General features: G+C 39.7%; 1 protein-coding gene across 7 annotated transcripts in view; it reads right to left on the reverse strand.

Moving 5' to 3' along the window:
• Positions 1-2,144: 2,144 nt before the first annotated feature.
• gria2b (glutamate receptor, ionotropic, AMPA 2b) overlaps positions 2,145-22,366 on the reverse strand; it is a 53,290-nt gene continuing 33,068 nt past the window's right edge. The window contains exons 4-16 of one of the 7 annotated variants that reach the window (XM_054792743.1): positions 20,542-20,738; positions 18,924-18,977; positions 18,682-18,840; positions 18,322-18,489; positions 17,041-17,145; positions 16,844-16,951; positions 16,394-16,600; positions 15,946-16,313; positions 13,568-13,766; positions 13,238-13,485; positions 10,452-10,566; positions 7,031-7,165; positions 2,145-2,697 (exon numbers count right to left, since the gene is read on the reverse strand). In XM_054792743.1, coding sequence (XP_054648718.1) covers positions 2,533-2,697; positions 7,031-7,165; positions 10,452-10,566; positions 13,238-13,485; positions 13,568-13,766; positions 15,946-16,313; positions 16,394-16,600; positions 16,844-16,951; positions 17,041-17,145; positions 18,322-18,489; positions 18,682-18,840; positions 18,924-18,977; positions 20,542-20,738 — 2,228 coding nt within the window. In that variant the 3' untranslated portion in view covers positions 2,145-2,532. Of the gene's footprint in view, positions 2,698-6,916; positions 7,166-10,451; positions 10,567-10,977; positions 11,093-13,237; positions 13,486-13,567; positions 13,767-15,945; positions 16,314-16,393; positions 16,601-16,843; positions 16,952-17,040; positions 17,146-18,321; positions 18,490-18,681; positions 18,841-18,923; positions 18,978-20,541; positions 20,739-22,366 lie in introns of those variants that run through there. The other 6 variants (XM_054792747.1, XM_054792742.1, XM_054792745.1 and 3 more) reach the window with 6 other exon arrangements.

The raw sequence follows: 22,366 nt of genomic DNA on the forward strand, positions 1-22,366 counted from the left end.
CCCTTAAAAACAGCTGTGATCCTGTCATATAGAGGATCTTTGACTCGGGTTTTTACAGTAGGTCCTTCAAAACAGCAGCGTTCCGGTCATATAGAGGATCTTTGGCTAGCGTTTTTACAATAGCTCCTCAAAAGCAGTTGGGTTCTTGTCATATAGAGGATCTTTGGCTTGCGTTTTTACAGTAGGTCCTTAAAAAACAGCAGTGCTCCTGTCATATAGAGGATCTTTCACCAGCGTACTTAGAGTAGGTCCTTAAAAACAGCTGTGATCCTGTCACATAGAGAATCTTTGCCCGCGTTTTTTTCATTAGGCCCTCAAAAACAGAAGTGTCCCTGTTATATACAGGATCTTTGACTACCGTTTTTACAGTAGATCCTCAAAAAACAGCAGTGCTCCTGTCATATAGGCGATCTCAGGCTCACGTTTTTACAGTCGGTCCTTAAAAACAGTAGCGTTCCTGTCATATAGAGGATCTTAGGCTCACGTTTTTACAGTCGGTCCTTAAAAATAGCATTGCTCCTGTCATCTAGAAGATCTTTGACTCGCGTTTTTACAGTAGGTCCTTAAAAACAGCAGCGTTCTTGTCATATAGAGGATTTTCGAGTATTGTTTTTACACTAGCTCCTCAAAATCAGATGGGTTCTTGTCATCTAGAGTATCTTTGGCTCGCGTTTTTACAGTAAGTCCTTCAAAACAACAGCGTTCCTGTCATATGTATAATCTTTGAGTTTTTTACAATAGATCCTCAAAAACAGCAGTGCTTCTGTTATGTACAGGATCTTTGACTACCGTTATTCCAGTAGGTCCTTAAAAAACAGCAGTGGTCCTGACATATATAGGATCTTTAGTGTTAACAAGTGCCCCACCCCCGGTCTTTGGCATTTGTGAAATTCGCCCCCCCACCCCACCCGACACAAATGAGAGAGAGCCACCGAGCGCTAACAAGAGATCAGCCACTTTTTATTTAGAAAGAGTCCCAAAAATAAACAAGTTAGCACACATTCCATATACAAAATGTCAGTGAGAATAGCCTGAATTACGCCATGGAACTTCGAAGCAACTACAGTATATGTACCTATTGTCAGAATACAAAAGAACAACAGCCAGAGTAATAATACAGATTTTTACCCCCCCTCCCCCCCGTCCCGTCATACAGGGGGCGCTCTTTACAGCGCATAAAAGAGTGTCCTATGATGAGAAGTGCTTGTCTGTAGTCGTGTCAATGAAGGTTCTACTGCCTTCCAAAGAAACCAAAAACATTTCAGTAGCGTTGACACTATCATGGAAAGGGGAAGGGGCTGTACTTTTTTTGGTTTTTAATTTCACCTTTTTCTAGAAAATATATGTATATATGTATATATCGTATATATATATGTCTAACATTATTGTATGTTTTATTATTCATTTATTTTTTCCCAAATTCAAAACACCTCACGACTTGTACATTAAAATGTAAACGCGATGATTCGGCAGTAATGGAAAGAAAACGTCGTCACATGCAAACTGGTGCTACTTCATTGTCAGGTGGATGCAAAAGTACATGGAAACGGAAGAAAAGCCCAACTAAAACAAGAGGGAAATAAAAGGCTGTGTGTCATTGCCAGCAACTGTACATCTAGTTACAAAAAGTCATTTACATTCACTGAAAGGACAGTGATTGATTCCGTTATTAAGACTCCGTACTCCACTGGCACTAGAATTTGTTTGGCACCCTTCACGTATTTGGCGTTTGGTCACCACGGCGACCGCGTGGATGCCGTCCTTCCCTCCACGATTTTGTTGTTTTGCATTCACGGCGTGTAAACAGGTTCACTTCCCTTCCTTGAAAGCAGAACAAACAACCCTGGTCCTCGGCAAAAAACAAAAAAATACAGAAAACGGCAACGGGAGCCAAAAAACATCAGCAAAGCAAGACCGTCAACGAGAAAACGTCGAAGGACCGACTCCAAATGTGTTCATATCAACAGCAGAATGTTTCAAGAGTAAAATATACAGGAAATATGACACTATAGAAGCTGTTTTGTGTTTTTTTCCCCTCTCTTCTTTTAACCCACCAGCACGTAAGCGAGGTTCTTTTAAAAGCTATTTTGTGAAAATACATAAAAATAGTATTTTTTTTTGTATTAAATAAACATTTTCTTCAGTTTTCTTAAAAAAAAAAGACTACTTCACATTTTAATGCGGATGTGCTTCCTGTTTGGGAGGTAACACACACACACACACACACACACACACACAGTTTGGATGAGCCAAATTCCGAAGCAGCTGTCAATCAAGTCCCCGCAAACACACACACACACACACACACACACACACACACACACACACACAGAGGAAACATGATAACTTCCTGGATAGCAAGAATGACGTAGAGAATAAAAGTCTGTGATGGACAACTCCCTTTGGGGAAAAAGTGGCAGAACAAAAGCGAGCGAAGGAGGAAAGAACGAGCAAGCCAAGAAAGAAAAGGAGGCGACGGACTAAAAGCGCTCGTTTGAAACCATTGTAAGGCACTCAGAAGTTTCTCACGGATCAGGACAGATCTGTCAGGCTGACGTTGAGTCCCATGTCGGGTCTCACGTAAGGGACGGCGTGGACAGCTTTAGGAAACTCTGGCGTCATCACCCGACCGTTCTCCCCGGTGCTCCCGGTGACCGAAAGTCTCGCTTTGTTCCTCATGGCGTCCCCGAAGGTCATCTGCGGACGGACGGGGCGGACAAAGTTAGGGCAGTCTTTCCTCGCATCCGCAAGCGTGAAAGATAATATTTATATATGGATAAAGATGGATGACGATGATCGGATGGGAACTAAAGGTGACACGTCGGTGGGTAACGGCATGTCTGATGGTGACGTCATGTAAGCGGCGTGCGGGCAAGCAGTACCGCTGGGATGTACGGTATGTTACTAGGACGGAGGCAGCAACAAGCATGGCCATCAACATTCATACATGGACATGGGCCCAAAAACGCCACGGGAACTTAAAATGGACACACAAGATACCGAGGAGTGTCAAGGCCACCGCTGGCGAGAAAAACCATTTGACATTTGGAGCTCGAAACAAGCTACAAATGAATCGACAAACAGGAAGAAAAAACTTGAACTCTGGAAAACAACCCACACTCGACTGACTACGCAAACAAAGTGTCTCAAACATGAAAAATGTAAGCCTAACAAATGTTACCAGATCCACTAACTTGACTTCAAGGTGGGACGTTACCAGGATAAAGTCAACATTTTACGAGAAATAAATGCGTGTATACTTTGAGTGGTTCTGTTGAGAGCATCAAATCCTAATTTACAGAATGCAACGTCTTAATATTACACAAAAAATGTTGAAATACCCCGATAAAATTTGATTGTATTTGATTCATAGTAGAAATTCCTCTATGGGATTATTGCATCTAATAAATAAATCAAGTCTCATGAAACGTGTCTCTACAATTCTCAGCGTATCATTGTGCATTTTTCCCGTAACGTTAAAACGTTATTGCTCTTGTAATCTTACCATGTTACTCTTGTAATTGTCTTTAATTACGACTGCTCTCTTATAAGGTTGCAGCTTCAAAATTCTAATTGAAAATTACAAAAAAAATTTTTTTACTCATGAAACTATGCCTATTCTCACAATTACGACTCTTTTCTTGTAAAATTCTGACTTAATTCTCCTAATATTGTCACTTTATTCTTTAAATGATTGAACAGTGCTTTTTTTTTTTTTTTACAGTGTATGAATGCTGTTACAGCCTGGCCCTTTAAGAAGAATTGCATTGTGGGAAGTTGAGTGTTGTAGTTCTGTGCTTCAGCACAGGCAGCTGTGTCTCTTTCTGTTCCCTCTCTTCTGTCTGCACCGCCCATTGTCTTCTCCGTCCTGATTGGCTGTAGACCATTGTCAATCAGTCTCCTTCGTGCCGTCTCTTGTTGTGGTCATGGCTACCAAACTAGCTAACCGCATGAGCTGCTTGCTAACTTTACGACTGCTTTTTTGGCCATAAAATTACAAGAATAAAGTAGTAAAATTACGAGAAGAAAGGTAGTAAAATTACAAGAAGAAAAGTAGTCATATTACGACAATAAAGTTGTAAATTTACAAGAAAAAAGTCCTAAATTTATGAGAACAAAGTAGTAAATTGATGAGGATGAAATCGTACATTTACAAGAATAAAGTCATAAATTTATGAGAATAAAGTCGTACATTTACGAGAAAAAAGTCCTAAATTTATGAGAGAAAAAAAGTCCTAAAGTTAAGACAATAAAGTCGTAAATTTACGTGAATAAAGTAGTAAAATTACAAGAAAAAAAGTAGTAAATTTACGAGAAAGAAAGTAGAACAATTCAGAGAAAAAAATGTCGTAATATTAAGAGAATAAAGTTGTAAATTTACAAGAAAAAAATCCTGAATTTACGAGAATAAAGTAGTAAATTTATGAGGTTAAACTCATAAATTTACAAGAAAGAAAGTCCTAAATTTACAAGAATGAAGTTGTAAATTTACGAGAAAAAAGTTACAACTTTATTCTCGTAAATTTAAGAGAAAAAAGCTGTAATATTACAAAAATAAAGTCGTAATTTATGAGAAAAAAAGTCGTAATATTACGTATCATACGTGGAAAATAGAGCATAGCTCTTCAGGAAGGAAGGAAACTTTCCTCTTGCTTCAGGCATGTTTATTTATAACGTGGCAGCAAAACAGAGCAGTTGAGCGCAAACAGATTAGCATGTCTATCCCTTCTCACTTCAGCCTTCCTCACCCTGCCCTCTCCACATCACATACGTCCCCTCTTTTATAGCTGTCTCAGGCAATGCCTGTAACTTAAAGTTACGAGTTTGCACATTTACGACTTTATTCTTGTAAATTTGCAACTTCTTGACATCTCAGATTATTATTTGTTTCAATGTGGCCCGAATACTCCCTTGTAACAATTTTATTATTATAACATTATTCTTTCTGGAATACTTTAAAATATGTACTTGTAAAATTACGATTGAATACTATAAGAAAGTTCACTTAATACGACAGAGTATGAGGACCACACTGAAACAAAAAAATCTGAGATGTCGAGGAAAAAAAAGTCGTAATATTACTTTTACCAAAGGTCGCATAAGTCCGCCCTTTCATAGCTGTCGCAGGCAATGCCTGTTACGACAGAGTATTAAAATAATTTGAGATTTAGACAATAAAGTCGTAAATTTACGAGAAAAAAACGTTAATATTGCGATAATAAAGTCATAAATTTACTAGAAAAAACTCGTAACTTTATGTTATAAGCTATATAACTAGCTATAAAAGAGGGGACTTATGTGATGTGGAGAGGGCGGGGTGAGGAAGGCTGAAGTGAGAAGGGATAGACATGCTAATCTGTTTGCGCTCAACTGCTCTGTTTTGCTGCCACGTTATAAATAAAAGCTTGCCTGAAGCAAGAGGAAAGTTTCCTTCCTTCCTGAAGAGCTATGCTCTATTTTCCCTCTGACACGTAATATTACCACTTTATTCTCATAAATGTACGACTTTATTCTCATAATAGTACGACTTTTTTTTCTCGTAAAAGTACAACTTTACTCTCATAAATTTACGACTTTACTCTCAAAAATATATGAATTTTTTTCCTGTGAATTTACTTTTTTCTCGTAACTTTTACGAATTTATTCTTGTAAATGTACTTTTTCCCGTAAATTTACGACTTTATTCTCACAATTTTACGACTTTCGTCTCATAAATTTACGTTTTTTTTTCTTGTGAGTTTACTTTTTTCTTGTATAAGTACGACTTTATTCTCATAAATGTACTTTTTTCTCATAAATGTATGACTTTTTGTCATAACGTTACGACTTTTTGTCATAATGTTACGACTTTATTCTCATAATATTACGGCTTTTTTGTAATAAATGTACAACTTTATTTTCCTAAATTTACAACTTTACTCCTGTGAATTTATTTATTTTTTTCTAGTGAATTTACTTTTTTCTCGTAACTTTTACAAATTTATTCTTGTAAATTTACTTTTTTCTCTTTTATTAGGACTTTAGAACTTTTTTTACTACTTTACTCTCACAATTTTACAACTTTATTCTTATAATATTACAACTTTTTTCTTGTGAATTTACTTTTTTCTTGCAAATGTCAGACTTTGTTCTCGTAAATGTACGACTTTTTTCTCATAAATTTATGACTTTATTGTTGAAAATGTCCTTTTCTTTGTCTTGAATTTTTTTTCTCGTAAATTTACGACTTAAATCCCATAAATTTTTGATTGTTTTCTCATAAATTTACGACTTTATTTTTGTAAATTTCCATTGCTTTTCTTGTGAATTTCCTTTTTTCCTCGTAAATTTACGACTTTATTTTCGTAAATGTACGATTTTTTTTTTCTTGGGAATTTACTTTTTTCTCCTAAACTTATGACTTTATTCTTGTAAATTTGAGATTTTTTTCTAGTAAATTTACGACTTTATTCTTGTAAATTTAAGATTTTTTTTCTCGGAAATTTTTGACTTTATTCCTGAAATCTCAGGGGTTTTTTTCTGTCTGTCTGTCGTAACTTACTTGTTATAATATTACAATGTTACCTTTATGTTTTGCCATACATTTTGACTTTAACCTTGGATTATGAAGCGTTTTCCAACAAAATGATGACCTTTGCATGTAAAAATAGTAAAATTTGTCTCACACAAGGAACATTATTCCCGTATTATTTAGTTTTTCTGTGGATTGTGGCGCTAACACTCCTCGGTCCAAAGACGGTCATTATGCTTGAACAAAAGGGGTGTGGCTGGTATGTCTTTCTCTCAGTAAATCATAAATCATCAGTACATACGATCCTTTGGCCAACCTCGTCATTCACTAACACTGAAGGATGGAACGGATGGAGCCAAAAAAAGCGTGCAGTTTGGGGGAATTTATGAAAACCTCGTTCCCTACCCCCTAAATTTTTACACTTTCGATCCCATATACGTTGTAACCTTCCTTATAAGTTGCAAAATTCTGTGAATTCTGCGAGGAAGTTGGGTTAATATTCTGTGCATTCTTTGCCACCTTCATTCGTTTGGCCTCGGCTCGGGACTTGTAACAGAACTCGATCAAGGCCACCAGCATGGCCAAGCCGAGTCCTCCGACCAGAATGTAGAAGACCCCAGCCACGTTGCTCAGGCTGAGGGCGCTCGTCTTCTCCTGCGGGGCGCACACGACACAGCCGTCAGAGGGGGGGAGGGGGGGAGGGGGGACACGGGCGACAATCACCAAAAAAAGTACATGAATACAACATAAAAAACTACACACATCCACAACAGAAATGCACAAAAATAACGCAACACTACATTTTCATCATTTACTGTTTTTTTTAAACATTCAATAATAATATTAACAAAAAGACAAGAATTACTAGACAGAAATGTGATTGGGCACTTGGGGTAGCTTCAAAGCAGTACAGTGGAACCCGTTTATGTTGACGACCCCTCGGACTGACGTCGACATAAGCGGTTGTCGACATGACCGAAATGAGCCATATGTTGCACATTTACTTTTCGAACATTTTTCTCCGTTTGTGTGTATTTTTATTTAGATTCTTGTGTTTTCATATGCTATTTTATACTCTTACAATATGAACTACTAGTAATATATTTGTTTGTCTTGCCTACAATGACAATAACATTTTCTTACATGCGCTAATGTTTCTAAATAAAAAAAACAAAAACAAATCCAGGTTACTTCTGACTTATTTTGCTAATTAAAAAAATATATTTTTAGATGTTTTTATTATTATTCATTTATTTGACTTATTTTGCACTGAACAGGAAGTCAGTATGTGCAAGTTTGAATGCTGGGTAATTAGAGAGTAGTTAAGTTCTGGTTTCAAGCTGTTTAACGTCAACAATACTACAACACATGTCGACATGCACAAACCCATTTTTCATAGATGTTGAAAGAATCAGTCGACTTAAGCGGGCACATTTTATTAATAAAAGAAAAGCAGGTTGTCGACATAAGCGGGTTCCACTGTAGTAGTAGTAGTAGTAGTAGTAGTAGTAGTATCGTGGGTTGAGGTTAGTACTGTAGCCCAAATGGAATGCATCAGCAGTCTGTGTGTGGAGCCCCTACTCTATGTGTCGTGGATCTACCTAGCTGAAATATTTTTTTTTGGGGGGGTGGGTTCTGTGCAAGGACCATTTACATGGGTTGCCCACGACAACGGGCCAAGCCTTTTACAAACTTGTAGACAGAGAGACAAAGAAGGGGGAGACAATTTGGTCCAAAAGCAACCGGGGTCTGACACAGATAGTCAGAAATCAAGGAGACGTCCATGTATTCATCCGGGGAGGACGACGTACGTCCAGATGGATGCATGCAACCCGGCCTCGCCAGAGAACTTCTACCTAAGCTAGCGTCAACTGCTGTTTTTTAAGTCCGTATTACAATGTTATGCTTGTAACATTTTTTGACGTGATGTTATACATTTTTTTATAATAATATTATGACTTTATTCTAATATTTCAACTTCATTCTAAGACATTTACTGATCTTTTAACATTTTTTCTGTTGTTTTTGTTAGTTTTTTGTTTAATTGTATTTTTAAAATGTGCCCAGGGCCGATAAAAAAATCTGCCACAGGGTGCAAATGTCACTTGGGCCACACTTTGGACACCCCTGGGCTAAATGAACTAAAATATATACAGTAAATATAAATATAAGGCATTCTGAAGACCTCCTGTGCTCACGCATTGAAAGACCAAGGTCTGGGCACGCGTATCTAACGTAGCAACATCATTATCATCGAACACGTGGCAAGTATTTTACAACAGTGCGTGTGTGTTTGTGTGTGTTTGTGTATTTGTGTAATTGTAATGTACAAGTAAGTATTATTACAAAGAATGTCCCAATCTGATATTGATATCTGATATTGGGCCGATATCAGCAAAAAAAAGGTTATATAGACCTGAATCTAAACTCTCAAATCTATCTCGTCTATTCCAGACTCCGCCCCCGCACTTCTACCCAGCGGCGGCCGTATAGAGCCCACGTAATCACAACAACAGCGAGTGCTAACATGTTTAGCAAGAAGTAGGAGTTATGTTCATATTTTTCGTTAAAGTCCGAAAAAGAGACGTTGCAGCTGAGTGCAAAACCTGTCATGCACACTTTTCCTGTGGTGGCACAAAACCGTCGAAGTTTAATACAACCAACCTCATCACGTATTTGAAGTGGCATCACACAGGAAGCTCCCACGGGACAGCAAAAGTGAGTGAATCAATATTAATTATGTCTTATATGTCTTGTTTTGTCTTATTATATGTATACTCTATTGGGCAATAGGAGTGTAAAAGTGACTACAAGGGTATTATTTCACATCTAGAGGGCTCTAATAATGTTAAAAATTGTATTTAGAAGGTCATAGACAGGTTTTCTATGCACTAACTACAGAAATATTCAATGTATAAATAAACAATTCTACTTCGCGGAAATTCACTATGACAGTCGGAGCTGGAACCAATTAACCGCGATAAATGATGAACGACTGTATCACGCTTCTCAATGACCAGCGCGTGTTGCCCCTCCCCTGTCTAAAAAGCAATGACAGGTGTTCTGTCAATCCTGTTTGTGACATTCAAAAGTTAACATATTTGTTTTGCTTTTCATGGTTTTTACTCACTTTTTGCAAAGGTGACATGGCCAATTATGCAAATTAGATGATCGCGCCATTATATCCTGTGGGAAACACTGTACTTGATATACTCTTTACCCTGAAAACATAACCAAATGCATGTACCGTACCAAAGTGGACCAAAGTGTACTGTGGTGTGGAAACGGGGCGAGCATGCCAGCCATGGACAACATGGTTACGCCTCTAGTGCGTCTGGACAATCAGGACTGGCGTTATTTGTGGACAATGCTTATGCTAAATTTGTTTCGGATGGTGGATTTCTGCTTGAGTTACAAAAACACACAGACATACGACACAAGGTTGCACAAATAAACACAAGCACAAGACGGAGACAGTGCTACACGGTGAAGGACAGCGATACAACAGAGACGACACCATTGGACACCCTTGATAGATGGTCCAGAGATTAGCCAATCACTGTGTGCGCCCAATTTATTCATTAACAGATCTTTTTTGGTTTTTGTTGTTGCCTGTGTGTGTTTTTTTTTCAAATAGGGAGCTGAAAAAGGGAGAATTTTGATAAAGAAAAGGTGCACATTTCAGGTATGACACTGGCATGCATTACTGGTATTCTATCAAAGTGCTATGGATCATTAGTAGGTCTGCAGGCATTAGTCAGTTACATCTTACTAAGGCATCTCATGCTTTGTTTGTGCATTGGCTTAGACAGAACTATCATTACTTCAAATGGGTGGGGTGGGGTGGGGAGAGGAGGGGCGGGGGGAAGGGATAGGGGAGGGGGGGGTCACTAAAAAGTCATGAGTGTGCTTGAATCACATAAAACCTGCAGCGACTAACCTTACTTCCAGAGTCCTTGGCTCCACATTCACCCTTATCGTACCACCATTTGTTTTTCAGCTTGTCTAAGACGCCTTGCTCACTGAGTTTCAATACCGCAAGGTTTACTGGCGTTCTTCACGTGGAAAATAACATAAATAACATTATCAATGTTATTTTATGTTATTATTACATTTACACTGATTTTTTTTTTCTTTTCTCTGTCTTTGAATCTCTTACACTTTCTTTCTCTTTTTTCTGTTGTTGTGGCGATATACGTTGATGCGCCATTTGGCCTAAGCAAAAGCGAGTTTTACAGAGCCAAATGTGCATTAACGTATCGCCCGAAGTAAGCAGCAAGGGCGGCGGATGCGCTGCGTGGCAATGTGCAGCAGTGCCGATGCGGTTTCGGGGGGCAAGTGTGTGTGCGGTGCGGTTAACCTTGTGTTCTTTTCTTGGGGGGTGGGTTGATCCCTCCCGCGCTGGCTTGCTGCTTACTTTTGAGAGTTGCAATGAGTTACCCATCACTTTGCTCACTGGGGCTGACCTTGGAATCACCTCCCCCGCTGCCGCACTCTCCTTTGTCGTACCACCATTTGTTTTTCAATTTGTCCAACAGGCCTTGCTCATTCAGTTTTAGTACTGCAAGGTTAACCGCATTTCTTGAAACGATAAAACATACTTGTAAGACAGAGTGAGCCACTTAGCAGTTGTTTTGTCTAGCACTCCCTCGGCAAGAGGTACCGTATTTTCCGGACTATAAGTCACACTTTTTTTTAGTTTGGCTGGTCCTGTGACTTGTATATCAAACTATATGTTTATACAGACACAGTATATAATTTAACATGTGCTGCCTGGCAACACCTAGTGGCCACAATAATTCATTGAGTTGAGCTTGTGACGCAGTTAGGCACACAAATTGAATGATACAGAATCGAATGATGACCTTTTTTGTTACGGAATACTTTCTCGTATGTGCCTGCCTTGGGGACTACATTTCTGTAAGTAATGTGTAACTATAATTATATGATACCTGTGTGGATTTTATACAGCAGTGTCTTTTAATTAGGACACTAATTATGTCTAGCTTTGAGATTGTAGCTGCTGTGTCAGCCACTGACTAACTAAATACACACATATGATTTTCAGTCTATTTTAATTCATTCTTGAACACAAAAATGGTTTAAGATACGGCTGTTTGATACATTTCTGCACACCGGGGTGCATCCAGGCGTCATGTCACATATTAAAAGTGCTTTCTTCTGGAACATTCTGACATTTTACGCCATGAGGCCGCTGAAAATGAAGTTAGACTTCTTAGCCATCTCTCTTATAAATGGGACTAAATCGGCCCGACATTAAAGAGTGTTTTTATACCTACCATTCAATACACCTTGCAATAGTGGGGATCATGGGATTTTCAAAATAATAAGAATAAAAAAAATCATGGCCACATTTGATATAATTTGCCTTAAAACTGACCGATAAATTGACAATTAAAACAATCGATTAAGCAGAATGTACAGATTTGGTCCCCTTAGGTGTTTTTATTGTATCCATATACTTAAAAAATGTGTTCTTAGCTTATGTGTGTGTGCTCTAATCTTCTACTCCAGCTTCTTTGGCTTAAGTTTGTCTCCTTCGTCTTCTTCTCTTGTTAATTTAATGACGTTAGGAGCTGCGCCTTGACACTCCACGATCATAAATACCAGTAAATGCGACGTGTGTATGTTTTTTTCTTCTTCATTATGCATTTTTTGACTGATGTGACTTATAGTCCGGAAAATACGGTAGTAGGAAAAAAAAAGAGGACTATATCAGTACACCTGTGGAGGTCAATGACAAAATTGCAGCAGTAATTAGGTGGCAGAGCTGAGCCATCAGAGCGTTAAGGCTATATAGTGGCTACTGCAACGTACTCACATCCATAACATACATTAAACAGTGTCTGGAAAGTGACTCCACTAAAAGAGAGACAGCAGTAATGGGGAGAATGGTTAGACCTCATTATCAAAAATGCAAAAACAACATGCAACATTTCTCCATGGAAACACTCACATAGCCCTTGTTTGTAAAAACCTAGTGCTCAGTCTGTGCTGCTGATCCACTTGAGGGGCACAGAGAGCAATAAAAGTATGCAGGCTAATCTAAATAGCAGCTATAAACAACATTTCAGACAAAATCAGATCATTAAATACACATGGAAACCCCAGCAGTGCCGCAATGTTGGGGGAAAAAAGGTCCTTTTGTCACGTCCAATTGTTTCCACAAAGGAAATGTGCATTAAAGGTTTAAATAAAAGGAGTGCACTGCAAGGGTTTAGGCAAGTAAACAGACATTTTAAATGCTACAATAGCTAAGCATCATCAGATTAAACTAGGCATTCATTGGAAGTTAAGCAGGTGAGCAACAGAACATTATAAAAAGTCAGGGAACATGGAAAAGGACAAAAGCTTTGGCAGACAGTCAGACGAGCCCTAGGCCAAATAATTGGTTGATCCAATTGATGTTCTGGTAAATTTACATATGTGTCAACAATCCAGGTGAAATACACCCTGGAAAAATTCAGTTTCATGCTATAAAAATAGCAAAAATGTAGACAAATAATTTAGAAAATATGTCTCATCATGTAATAATAAAATTTTTTTTGCAATTTATCGACTTACAATAAATTGCAATGGGATTGGAGGGTGGGGAGGGCATTACCTTATCTCCTAATACAAACCAGAGACACATAAGCAAAGCTACATCAGGGTAGGTGGGATACTATAACAACATTGGACACATTGTTATACTATTCCACCCACCTTAATGAGGATCCTTTCGGCGTGGCGATCCCGTAGCCTTTGGAGTCCAGGTTGCCTCCCACCTTCATGGTGTCGCAGGGCTTCCGCTGCTCGATGTACTCGTTCATGGTGGACTCCAACAGGTAGGCGTACTTCCCCTTAGACTTGCGGACCCTCAGAACCCCCTCGGCTGTGGTTTTCACAAACACAGAGGGCTCTGCACTCCGCATGTACGTCCACATTTTGTCAAAAAGGGCAATTTTAGAACGCTGTGTTGGGAGAGAAGATATCAATTGAGCATATAGCGGGAATAGAGTCTTTGAGTAAACGTGGAGGCTGTCAGAGGCTCACCCTAAAGAACTCTTTGGTGGAGCCGGAGTCTAGAGTGCCGTAGGCGATCTCTGTTTGTTTGGCCAAGTCCTCGGCGCTCTCAATGGGAGAGACCATCCTCTCCACAGTGAGGAAAGCAGCCAGGTTGGCCGTGTAGGAGGAGATGATGATTAGCGTGAAGAACCACCACACGCCGCCAACGATTCGACCAGACAGAGACCTAGCAGCCAAACACAAGGCGTCACAAATACGCTTGCAGCAGCAACAATGCCAATTATTCATTCATTTAGGCCGGGAGCATCCAAACTTTTTCCACTGAGGACCGCATACAGAAAACTCAAAGCATGCTAAGCGCCACTTTCAGTTCTATGTATTGAAAGGCAGAGCTTTCTTTTATTTCCAGTTATTAGTATCAACATTTTAGTTGTTTCTCTTGGTGTTTTTGCTCACATTTTTCCCATTTTTGTTGTTTTTTTTTTTTATTTTACAATATGTCACAGGCCCATAAAAACGAGCCTCACGCTGCAGTTTGGACACCCTTGATTTAGGCCTTTTGTTTGACGGATTTCCATTTCTATGATTATTTTCGGAGGAAAAGTTCTTAAATATAGTGTTGAACAGCCTCTTGGATCAAATGGAGGTTGACTTTGGACGACTTCATGAGGAAAAAGAACATACATTTTTGTGGCAAAAGTTTAATGGCTCCTGGAAGCCAGTTCATAGCTTATTATGGTCAGGTTTTAATAACATTACATTGTTTATCTTTGACAATTATTTTATTATATATATTATTTTTTATTTTTTGTACATTTTAAAATAATATTTTATGCATTACATATTTAAAATAACATACACTTCCATTTATAAACATTACTTTATATATTATTTTTTATGTTTACCTTTTTAATAACACTGTATATTTGACTATTTTTCAAACATTAAACAAAAAAGAATACGTTTTATTTCTGAAATGATTTTATTAAATACATTTCTTTACATACATTATTAACATTTTGTGTATTACATTTTTAAAATAATAAATAATAATTTTTAAAATAATACACACAAACTTATAAAAATGACTTTACAATATATATTATTTTGAAATAAAATTATTTTATTATATACATAATTTTTATTTTTACATTTTTAAATAATATTCAACATATAGTATTAGTAACATTTCAGCTTTTTCTCTTTACATTGTGCCTTTTTGTTGTATTTTTCCTATTTTTGCTGTTTTCTTTGTGTTTTAATTTTATTTTTACAATATGCCACAGGCAAATAAAAAATGAGCCTCAGACCACAGTTTGGACATCCCTTATTTCGGTAATTTGTTTTTTGGACTTCTACTTCTATTAGTTTCTTGGAGGAAAAGTACTCCAAAATAATGTTGAACAGCCTCTTGGATCGCATGGGGGTCGACTTTGGAAGACTTTATGAGAAAAAAGAACGTACATTTTCAATGCAAAAATTTTCTAAATTCTATAAGAAAAAAAAACATTGAAATATTACAGAAATAGTTGTAAATAGAAAAAACTCTAGGAGGAAAAAAGCTGAATGAACATAGACTGGTCATTTTAATTAGATTGAATGCCTTGTGAGGCCATTATTTGAATTAGGCTACGAAAAAACAAAGTTCACGTGTTAAAATTAGACTAAAATCCACTATACAGTGCTACTTCAGTTTTCCGTTTTTGACTATTATTTTTGCTAAAAATATATTTCAGGTTTCGTACACTGTCTCAGTTCTCGTACGGCCGAACAATGCTCTGAGCAAATTAATCCGTTTGAATCGAGTGCCCAAACAAAGCATCCAGACATTACAGACAGATTCCCCCTCTCCTTTAATCAACCTCTTTACGTGTGTGTGGGCGTGGTTTATTTATTGTTTATTTGTGGGTTTTTTTTAATTGAGTACAGCTGCAAAAAAAAAACTTTCACAAAGTATGTTTCAGTTTTCGGCTGACAGATTAATGCCGAAAACCAAGGAAAACCAAAGCATTTTTGTGTAAGTATTCTCTTGTTGAACACAAATGTAGCAAAAAAATCATATCATTCGTGCTATGGGGACAAAATTTGGTGCTGCACATTAGCCATGACCAACATGGCTACCTTAAGTTAGCATTCTCTTGATGTTATCATAACATTCCATTAGTCATAGTGAAGACAACAGACAAACCCACAAAAAAAACAGACAACTTGAGCTTCCATTAGAAGAATCAATCTTGAGGACATAAAAATGATATTTCCTCAAAGTATCTTTAGTTGGTGTCAGGTGCTAACAGAAATAGATGAGATTTAAGACCTACTTTGCTACCAGTGGCTTGGGGACCGTCAAACTTTTATAGCTTCTTGTTTAGAGTCGGATACAGCGGCAGCTAGTTTTGCCCACGCACCTTGGTGAGATGTCGCAGCCTTGTCTCATGAAGGCCCCCAAGGAAAACCACAGGCTGTTGAATATACCAAATTCGTTGGTCGACTCGTTGGTCTGAATCTGCCCGTCCTCGTACTCCTCGGTGTGCCACTCGTACGGGCTGAAGCGGCTGACCAGGAAGAGCACCACGCTGACGCCGATGTAGGCGAACACGATACACATCCAGATCTCGTAGGCCAGCGGGTCCAGGAAGGAGAAGACGCCTGGTTTGGACTTTTGAGGCTTTTTGATCATGATGGAGATTCCCAGAGACATGAAGGGCTTTGAGAAGTCGATCACCTCCTCTCGTACAAGAGTGATGGTCAGAGGAGCCACTGCGATGTCTGCTTTCTGGAAAACAAAAGGTTAAGAGTTAGGTCATCTGGATCTCTAGCATCTAGATCTAGATAGTGCGTTTGCGACCAACTCACCCCATACACTAACTCTCCAACCATCCCGTTCCAGATTTTCGTCTCAGCATCTCTGGCTCCGTACTTTCCATCACTGACTATTTTCAGCTGATATTTGAAGCCGCAGTGCTTGGCTATCTCGGCGGCCAAGTCGACGCAGTAACCCTCGTAGCGGTCATTGTCCACGAAAAGGTCAGCGTTCTTTTTCAGCATTACATAAGGAGCTTCCTGCAGGGTACACATTACCAATGGAGATATGGTTTGTCCACACAAGCTTCGGTTATATTGGCAAATAGAGTACTGTCATAGTGTCTAAAATTTTGGTACAAGACACCCAATCAATGATAAGTAAGCAGTTTCTTTCCATCCTTATGTTACTTGGTGTCGGGGGAACCAAAGAACAAACACCGTCGAGCCAATTAAAGCGGCCATCATCAATCAAAGCCTCTCGTCGTTTCCCTACACACTCACCAAAATGGTCGTCACAATAACTGTTTTGTTTTCCATCCCCGTCGAGTCGTTGGCAAAGACGTCGGACTTGGTGACAGCCATTTTGTCAACCTCGTTCCAGTAGCCAATCTGTCGGGATGAATAAGTAATGAGCACCGTTAGAATAGGACACACGTCGTTAATCACCGGATGCCAAGCCCTGCGGCGGAAACTTTTACCTTTACGGGGCCGTTGTTCTTCAGTTCCATTATGTTGACGGAGTAGTTGACCCTCTTGCCGTGCTGGTCGAACTGGATGTTCCCTGTCAGGCCCTCCACACGCACCTATTGCGACAAAGCGTCTTTAAATTCAAAGTTAGCACTTTAATGGAGCTGTGAAGTCTTTAAGAAGAAAGAAGTGACAATTGCGTCCATTAAGGCTTAATTGATCAGTAGAAGAGTGGTCTTGGACTTCTGCCACGCTTGGGAAACACGATACTCTTGACTAATGCAGTCCTGATACGCCTTTACGCGTACCCCACAGAAAAGAAAGTGTCTGTAAAATGGCACTTCCTGTTAGGTTCGCTATGTTATAAAATTCCAGACTGTGATCTTCACTGGCTGCAAAAAAGGCTACAGACCAAGAAATAGGAGCTCTGTTCTCATGTAGGCGTGTTATGAGGAACAACATCCCCTGTCTCGCCTTTAATTGCCAGCCCACTTAAACGGCAATGAGCTATGAATAATCGTTAAAGCATTGAGACCTATTCTTTGGCTTCGGAATTGGTGATTCAATGATCCAATTCTTCTCTGCAATACAGGAATTCGATTCTCGGCCAGTGTAGGCAAAGTGCCCACTAGTCAGCTGGGATAGACTCCAACCCAACCCTGGACAGGATAATCGTCCAAAAAAACAGGATAAATGGACTTTCAGTTGTAGAGTGCTTTGACACCGTTACCACTTTACCTTTTCCTGACGTAGCATCAGAAGCAACAGGGGGTTCAGTATCTTGCCTACTTCGATGGACAGTTGAACCGGCAACCTTCAGGTCGGGAGATGACCACTCTACCACATGAGCGAGGAAGATTTTGAATCCCCACTTCACCACCCCAAATGCTGCATCATAGATTTCCCCACTGTGAGAATGTGCGGGATTAACTTTTGTTTCAGTTTTAGAATGCATTGTGTGTTCATATACAGAAAATAGCATTGCTGCAGAGAGAGACAGACTTTCGCAGAAGTGATTGGGTACAACTTGCAAACATAAACCCCTCTGACCGTTTTGAACTGCAGCTTTACATAGCTTCACATAAGCTTCACATAAAAAAGCTTCTTTCCTGTTACATTCTTCCGGTCAACATGTTCCATCTAATGAGCATTCGCATACGAAGGAACATCATCAATCATTTCCTGTAAAGCATCCGCTGCCTTTGTTGGTGCTTCCCAAAGGAGGGGGGGAAATCTGCTGTTGCCGTAGCAACCTGTCTTTGAGAGGGGGGAACGAGCGTGGATGGTCTTACCTGCTTCAGCGCTCGCTCGATCTCCACTCCCTGAGCCCAGGGAACGGCGGGGTTGGCCAGGCAGTCGCCATTGTTGGCCCTGCGAGTGAAGTCGATACGCTGTTTATGCAGGTAGCGGAAGGCCTCCGTCATCACCTGCACTGCGTCATACGTCAGCGCCGACGTGTACTAGGGCAATAGGGATTGAAGAAGGAATCAGTAGAATCACACGGATGGTTAAAGCCCTTGAGATTGGAAGTGCACATTCAGTACATGGTATTCTTGGCCAGATGTGCTTAATAATGCAGAGTCTATATGTTTGAAGCATATTTAATGGCGCTCTGCAACAAGGGAGCCGACTGACAAAGAGCCAACACTCACCCTTATTTTACTGTCTGCTCCTGGATACTCCTTCTCCTCAAGAGCCTCCCACCTCTGGTCAAACTTGGACACCAGAGGGTCGTCAAAATCGACAATCTGGAAGCCCGACACGTTGGCGCCCCCGTATTGGATTTTAGAGAGGTCACCGTCAACAAAACCCTAAAAAAAAGACTTGACCTGTAGTTACTTTTGTTGTGTTATTGTACAGTGAATCTTAAATTTAGATGGGGTTTACTCCTTACCAGGTTGGCTATGATGTAATGGTGGCCTTTAACATGTCTGCCAATGGTGATGACCTGCAGAATGATCAAAATACAGTCTCAGGAAAAACTGAGTGATATACCAATGGATACACATTTTTTCACTTCCAGTCCCGATACCTGAATTTGGATATCTGACGATGCCGATACTATTCCGATAGCAGAGCTCTGTTTGCTTTAATATTATTATTACTGTAGAAATCTTTGCACGTGGTATCGGAAATTTCCGATACGTGAATTACACTGGTATCGGAACCCGATACTGATACTAACGATGTCCAGATCCAATATTGATATTGGATCTTGGTCCAATTAGGTAAGCTGGAGCCTATCCCAGTTGACTTCGAGCAAGAGCAAAAATTGGATTATATCTAAAATCTCCAATAGTACACATACTGGCTCCATTACTAAATATAGCAAGGCTAAGGAATTGTAACCGGTTCCAGGATTGTTGAAAATCTACCAAATACCTGACTCTTAAAATGATCACCTGTGGATTCCAGTCCAGTGTAAAAAAAACAAACGGTAATATACACTATTTCTTGGTACTTTAGCACAGACCACGGTTGTCAGTCAAGACCATCACAATAAAGTTAGAAGCATAGAACAAAACTTGATTTTCCAATATAACAATACATTTATGATAGTTCTTTAGTGAAAGCCCAGCTTCCATGCACAGCTGAACCCGTGTATGTCGGACTGGCTGATGTTGCCTAAGCAGTTAAGTCGACATTACTGAAACTGAAAAGCCATTGTTTGCACATTTACTTGTGACTTTGCCCAGGGACATGAGGGGATAATGGGCAATAATAAAGGGCAGTTGGGTGACATGGTTTGCCTAGCATTTGTGCGGTCGATCACGACCATGTACGAAGAACATGGCGGACCAAGACTTGAGGATTTGGTCGACATAGACAGGTTGTCGACATAAACAGTTTTCACTGTATTGAAGGTGTCGCTTTCTGTTGACAGTGTTGACTTAACGTTGTAGCAAGTAAACCCTGCTTTGACAATATCTACCTAAGTTGGGCCAATTCCATGATCAAACATTACTTACAGGAACTTCACTACTTGTTGGATTTTTCCATGCATATTCCCAAATGTTAGCAGGACATCCCTCCTACCAAGGCTAGTTGGGAAAGGCCAATGACGTGTCATGCATGGCTGATGCTGGCCGCCATTATCGCTGAATTAACAACCTGTGGTGTTGACAGTAATGCCACTGGCAGATAGTGATATTCCATTTTAAAGAAAATTCCCTTATCAGTGGCAGCAGCAGGGAAAAAAATAGCTCGGCTTTTAAAGCATTTGAGCTGTTTGACAGGAGTGACACACCTGAAGCTAATCCGGCGGCTTGACTGGCACCTCTGTTTGTCGCAACGACTGCTCCAGGCAGATTTAAATAATAATGTTTTGTATCTGCGACTGGAGTATGAAGCCAGGAATGTCTGCCTGGTGTTCCCTGATACACGAGCGCAGAAACATGGAGGGGGCGTATGCAGTGAAAATCCATACCATGCCATTTAATATCTAATAAATACTGATCATGTTGTCATTATGGCTTGCAGTGGACATCATGCAAATGAGTGATATGTAGCACCTGGTCCATGATGTCTTTGACTTTGTCCTGCTCACAGTCCAGGATCACCCTCCGCTCGTTCTTGTTCTCCAGGTCCTGGAAGAGCGAGCGGTAGGCTTCGTCCTTGCGCTCGTCTTTCAGGTTGCCCACGTTGATGGCTGTCACTTGCCACTTTCTCTCCGCTGCCGTGTCCAGGACGACCTGCAGCGTGGTCAGGCCTGAGGAGAACATAAACCAAAATGGAGAGTTATCCTGTTCGCTCACTGGTCTTCATTAGTGGCTTGGATAGTTTTATGAGTCCTGTTCGAGGACAAAACCTAAAACAGGTCAAAGTCAAGAGGCAGCGCAGACCTACAACATGTCCATCCGACTCGTTTGAATGAAACATATATACAGTGTCTCACAAAAGTGAGTACACCCCTCCAATTTCTGCAAATATTTTATTACATCTTTTCAAATTTGCTGTCTGCTCAAAGTAAACACACAACCATTAAAGTCTAAACTGCTGGCATCAAAAGTGAGTACACCCCTATGTTAAACTGTACTATTTAAGCCCAAATAGCCATTTTGTTCTCCCCGGTGTCATGTGACTCCTTAGTGTTACAAGGTCTCAAATGTGAATGGCGAGCAGATGTGTTGAATTGGGTTTTATCGTTCTCATACTCTCTCATTCTGGTCACTGGAAGTTCAACATGGCACCTCATGGCAAAGAACTGTACTACTTTACTTCCACATAAGCCCTGTAGAGTGGCAGTAACACACAATACAGCCTGGGTGTAGCACTATCTGATGAATCTAGTGGGTCACTGCCCCACTTGGACTCAAAGCAAGTAATACATTCCTCGATTTACACCTTTATCTGTTTGGTCTAAACCAAAATGGGATTGCATCTTCCTTATCCTGTGAATCACCCATCTACAAAATGCCATGCCAATAGGATATGTGTTTTTATGTACTGTAAAAGCAATTTATTTCTTTAGCTTTTCTTCTCAGTTCTTGGGACCGCGTTGCTGTCGAAGTCAATGATCACACAATTGAAAAGGTTTTCAAATTGGATTAAAAAATGCGAGCGATATATTTGGTTACAACGCTAGACTCTAGCATCGACTAGGCAGAACGATGAAAAGCCTAGAATGACACAGTGGCGTGAAAGTGTTTGACCCTTCCTGATTTCTTACTTATTCTGCACGTTTGTCACACTTAAACATTTCAGATCATCAAACAAATTAAAATGTTAGTCAATGACAACACAACTGAACACAAAAAGCGTTTTTTATTTTTAAGGAATTTTATTATTAAGGAAGAAAAAAATCCAAACCTACTTGTCCCTGTGTGAAACAGTGATTGCCCCCTAAACCTAATAACTGGTTGTGCCACCCTTAGCAGCAACAACTGCAATCAAGCGTTTGCGATAATTTGCAATGAGTCTCTTACAGCGCTGTGGAACAATTTTGGCCAACTCACCTTTGCAGAATTGTTGTAATTCAGCCACATTGGAGGGTTTTCCAGCATGAACCACCTTTTTAAAGGGGACCAATTATGCTTTTCCTCTTTTCTGACCTATAAATGTGGTTACAATGTTGTATTCTTGTGTTTAAACGATGCCAACGCGTCAGATAATGAGGTTTGGGCATTTGGACATGAAACCTGAATGCAGTTTTGGACGGCTCTGCGTGCTGTGTTTTACAGAGTTTTTTTTAACACCGAGTTCCACTGATGTCAATGCAACCCGGACTTCCTTATATGGGCATGCCCAGGCAAATCCTGTAGGCCTGTCCTCCCCCCGCTCTGCTTTTCTCTGCTCTGTTTACCGTGTTAGCATGTATGGTTCCCAGGAAATGTTTGT

This window comes from Dunckerocampus dactyliophorus, chromosome 11 (assembly GCF_027744805.1).
Source record: "Dunckerocampus dactyliophorus isolate RoL2022-P2 chromosome 11, RoL_Ddac_1.1, whole genome shotgun sequence".
Classification (NCBI taxonomy): Eukaryota; Metazoa; Chordata; class Actinopteri; order Syngnathiformes; family Syngnathidae; genus Dunckerocampus; species Dunckerocampus dactyliophorus.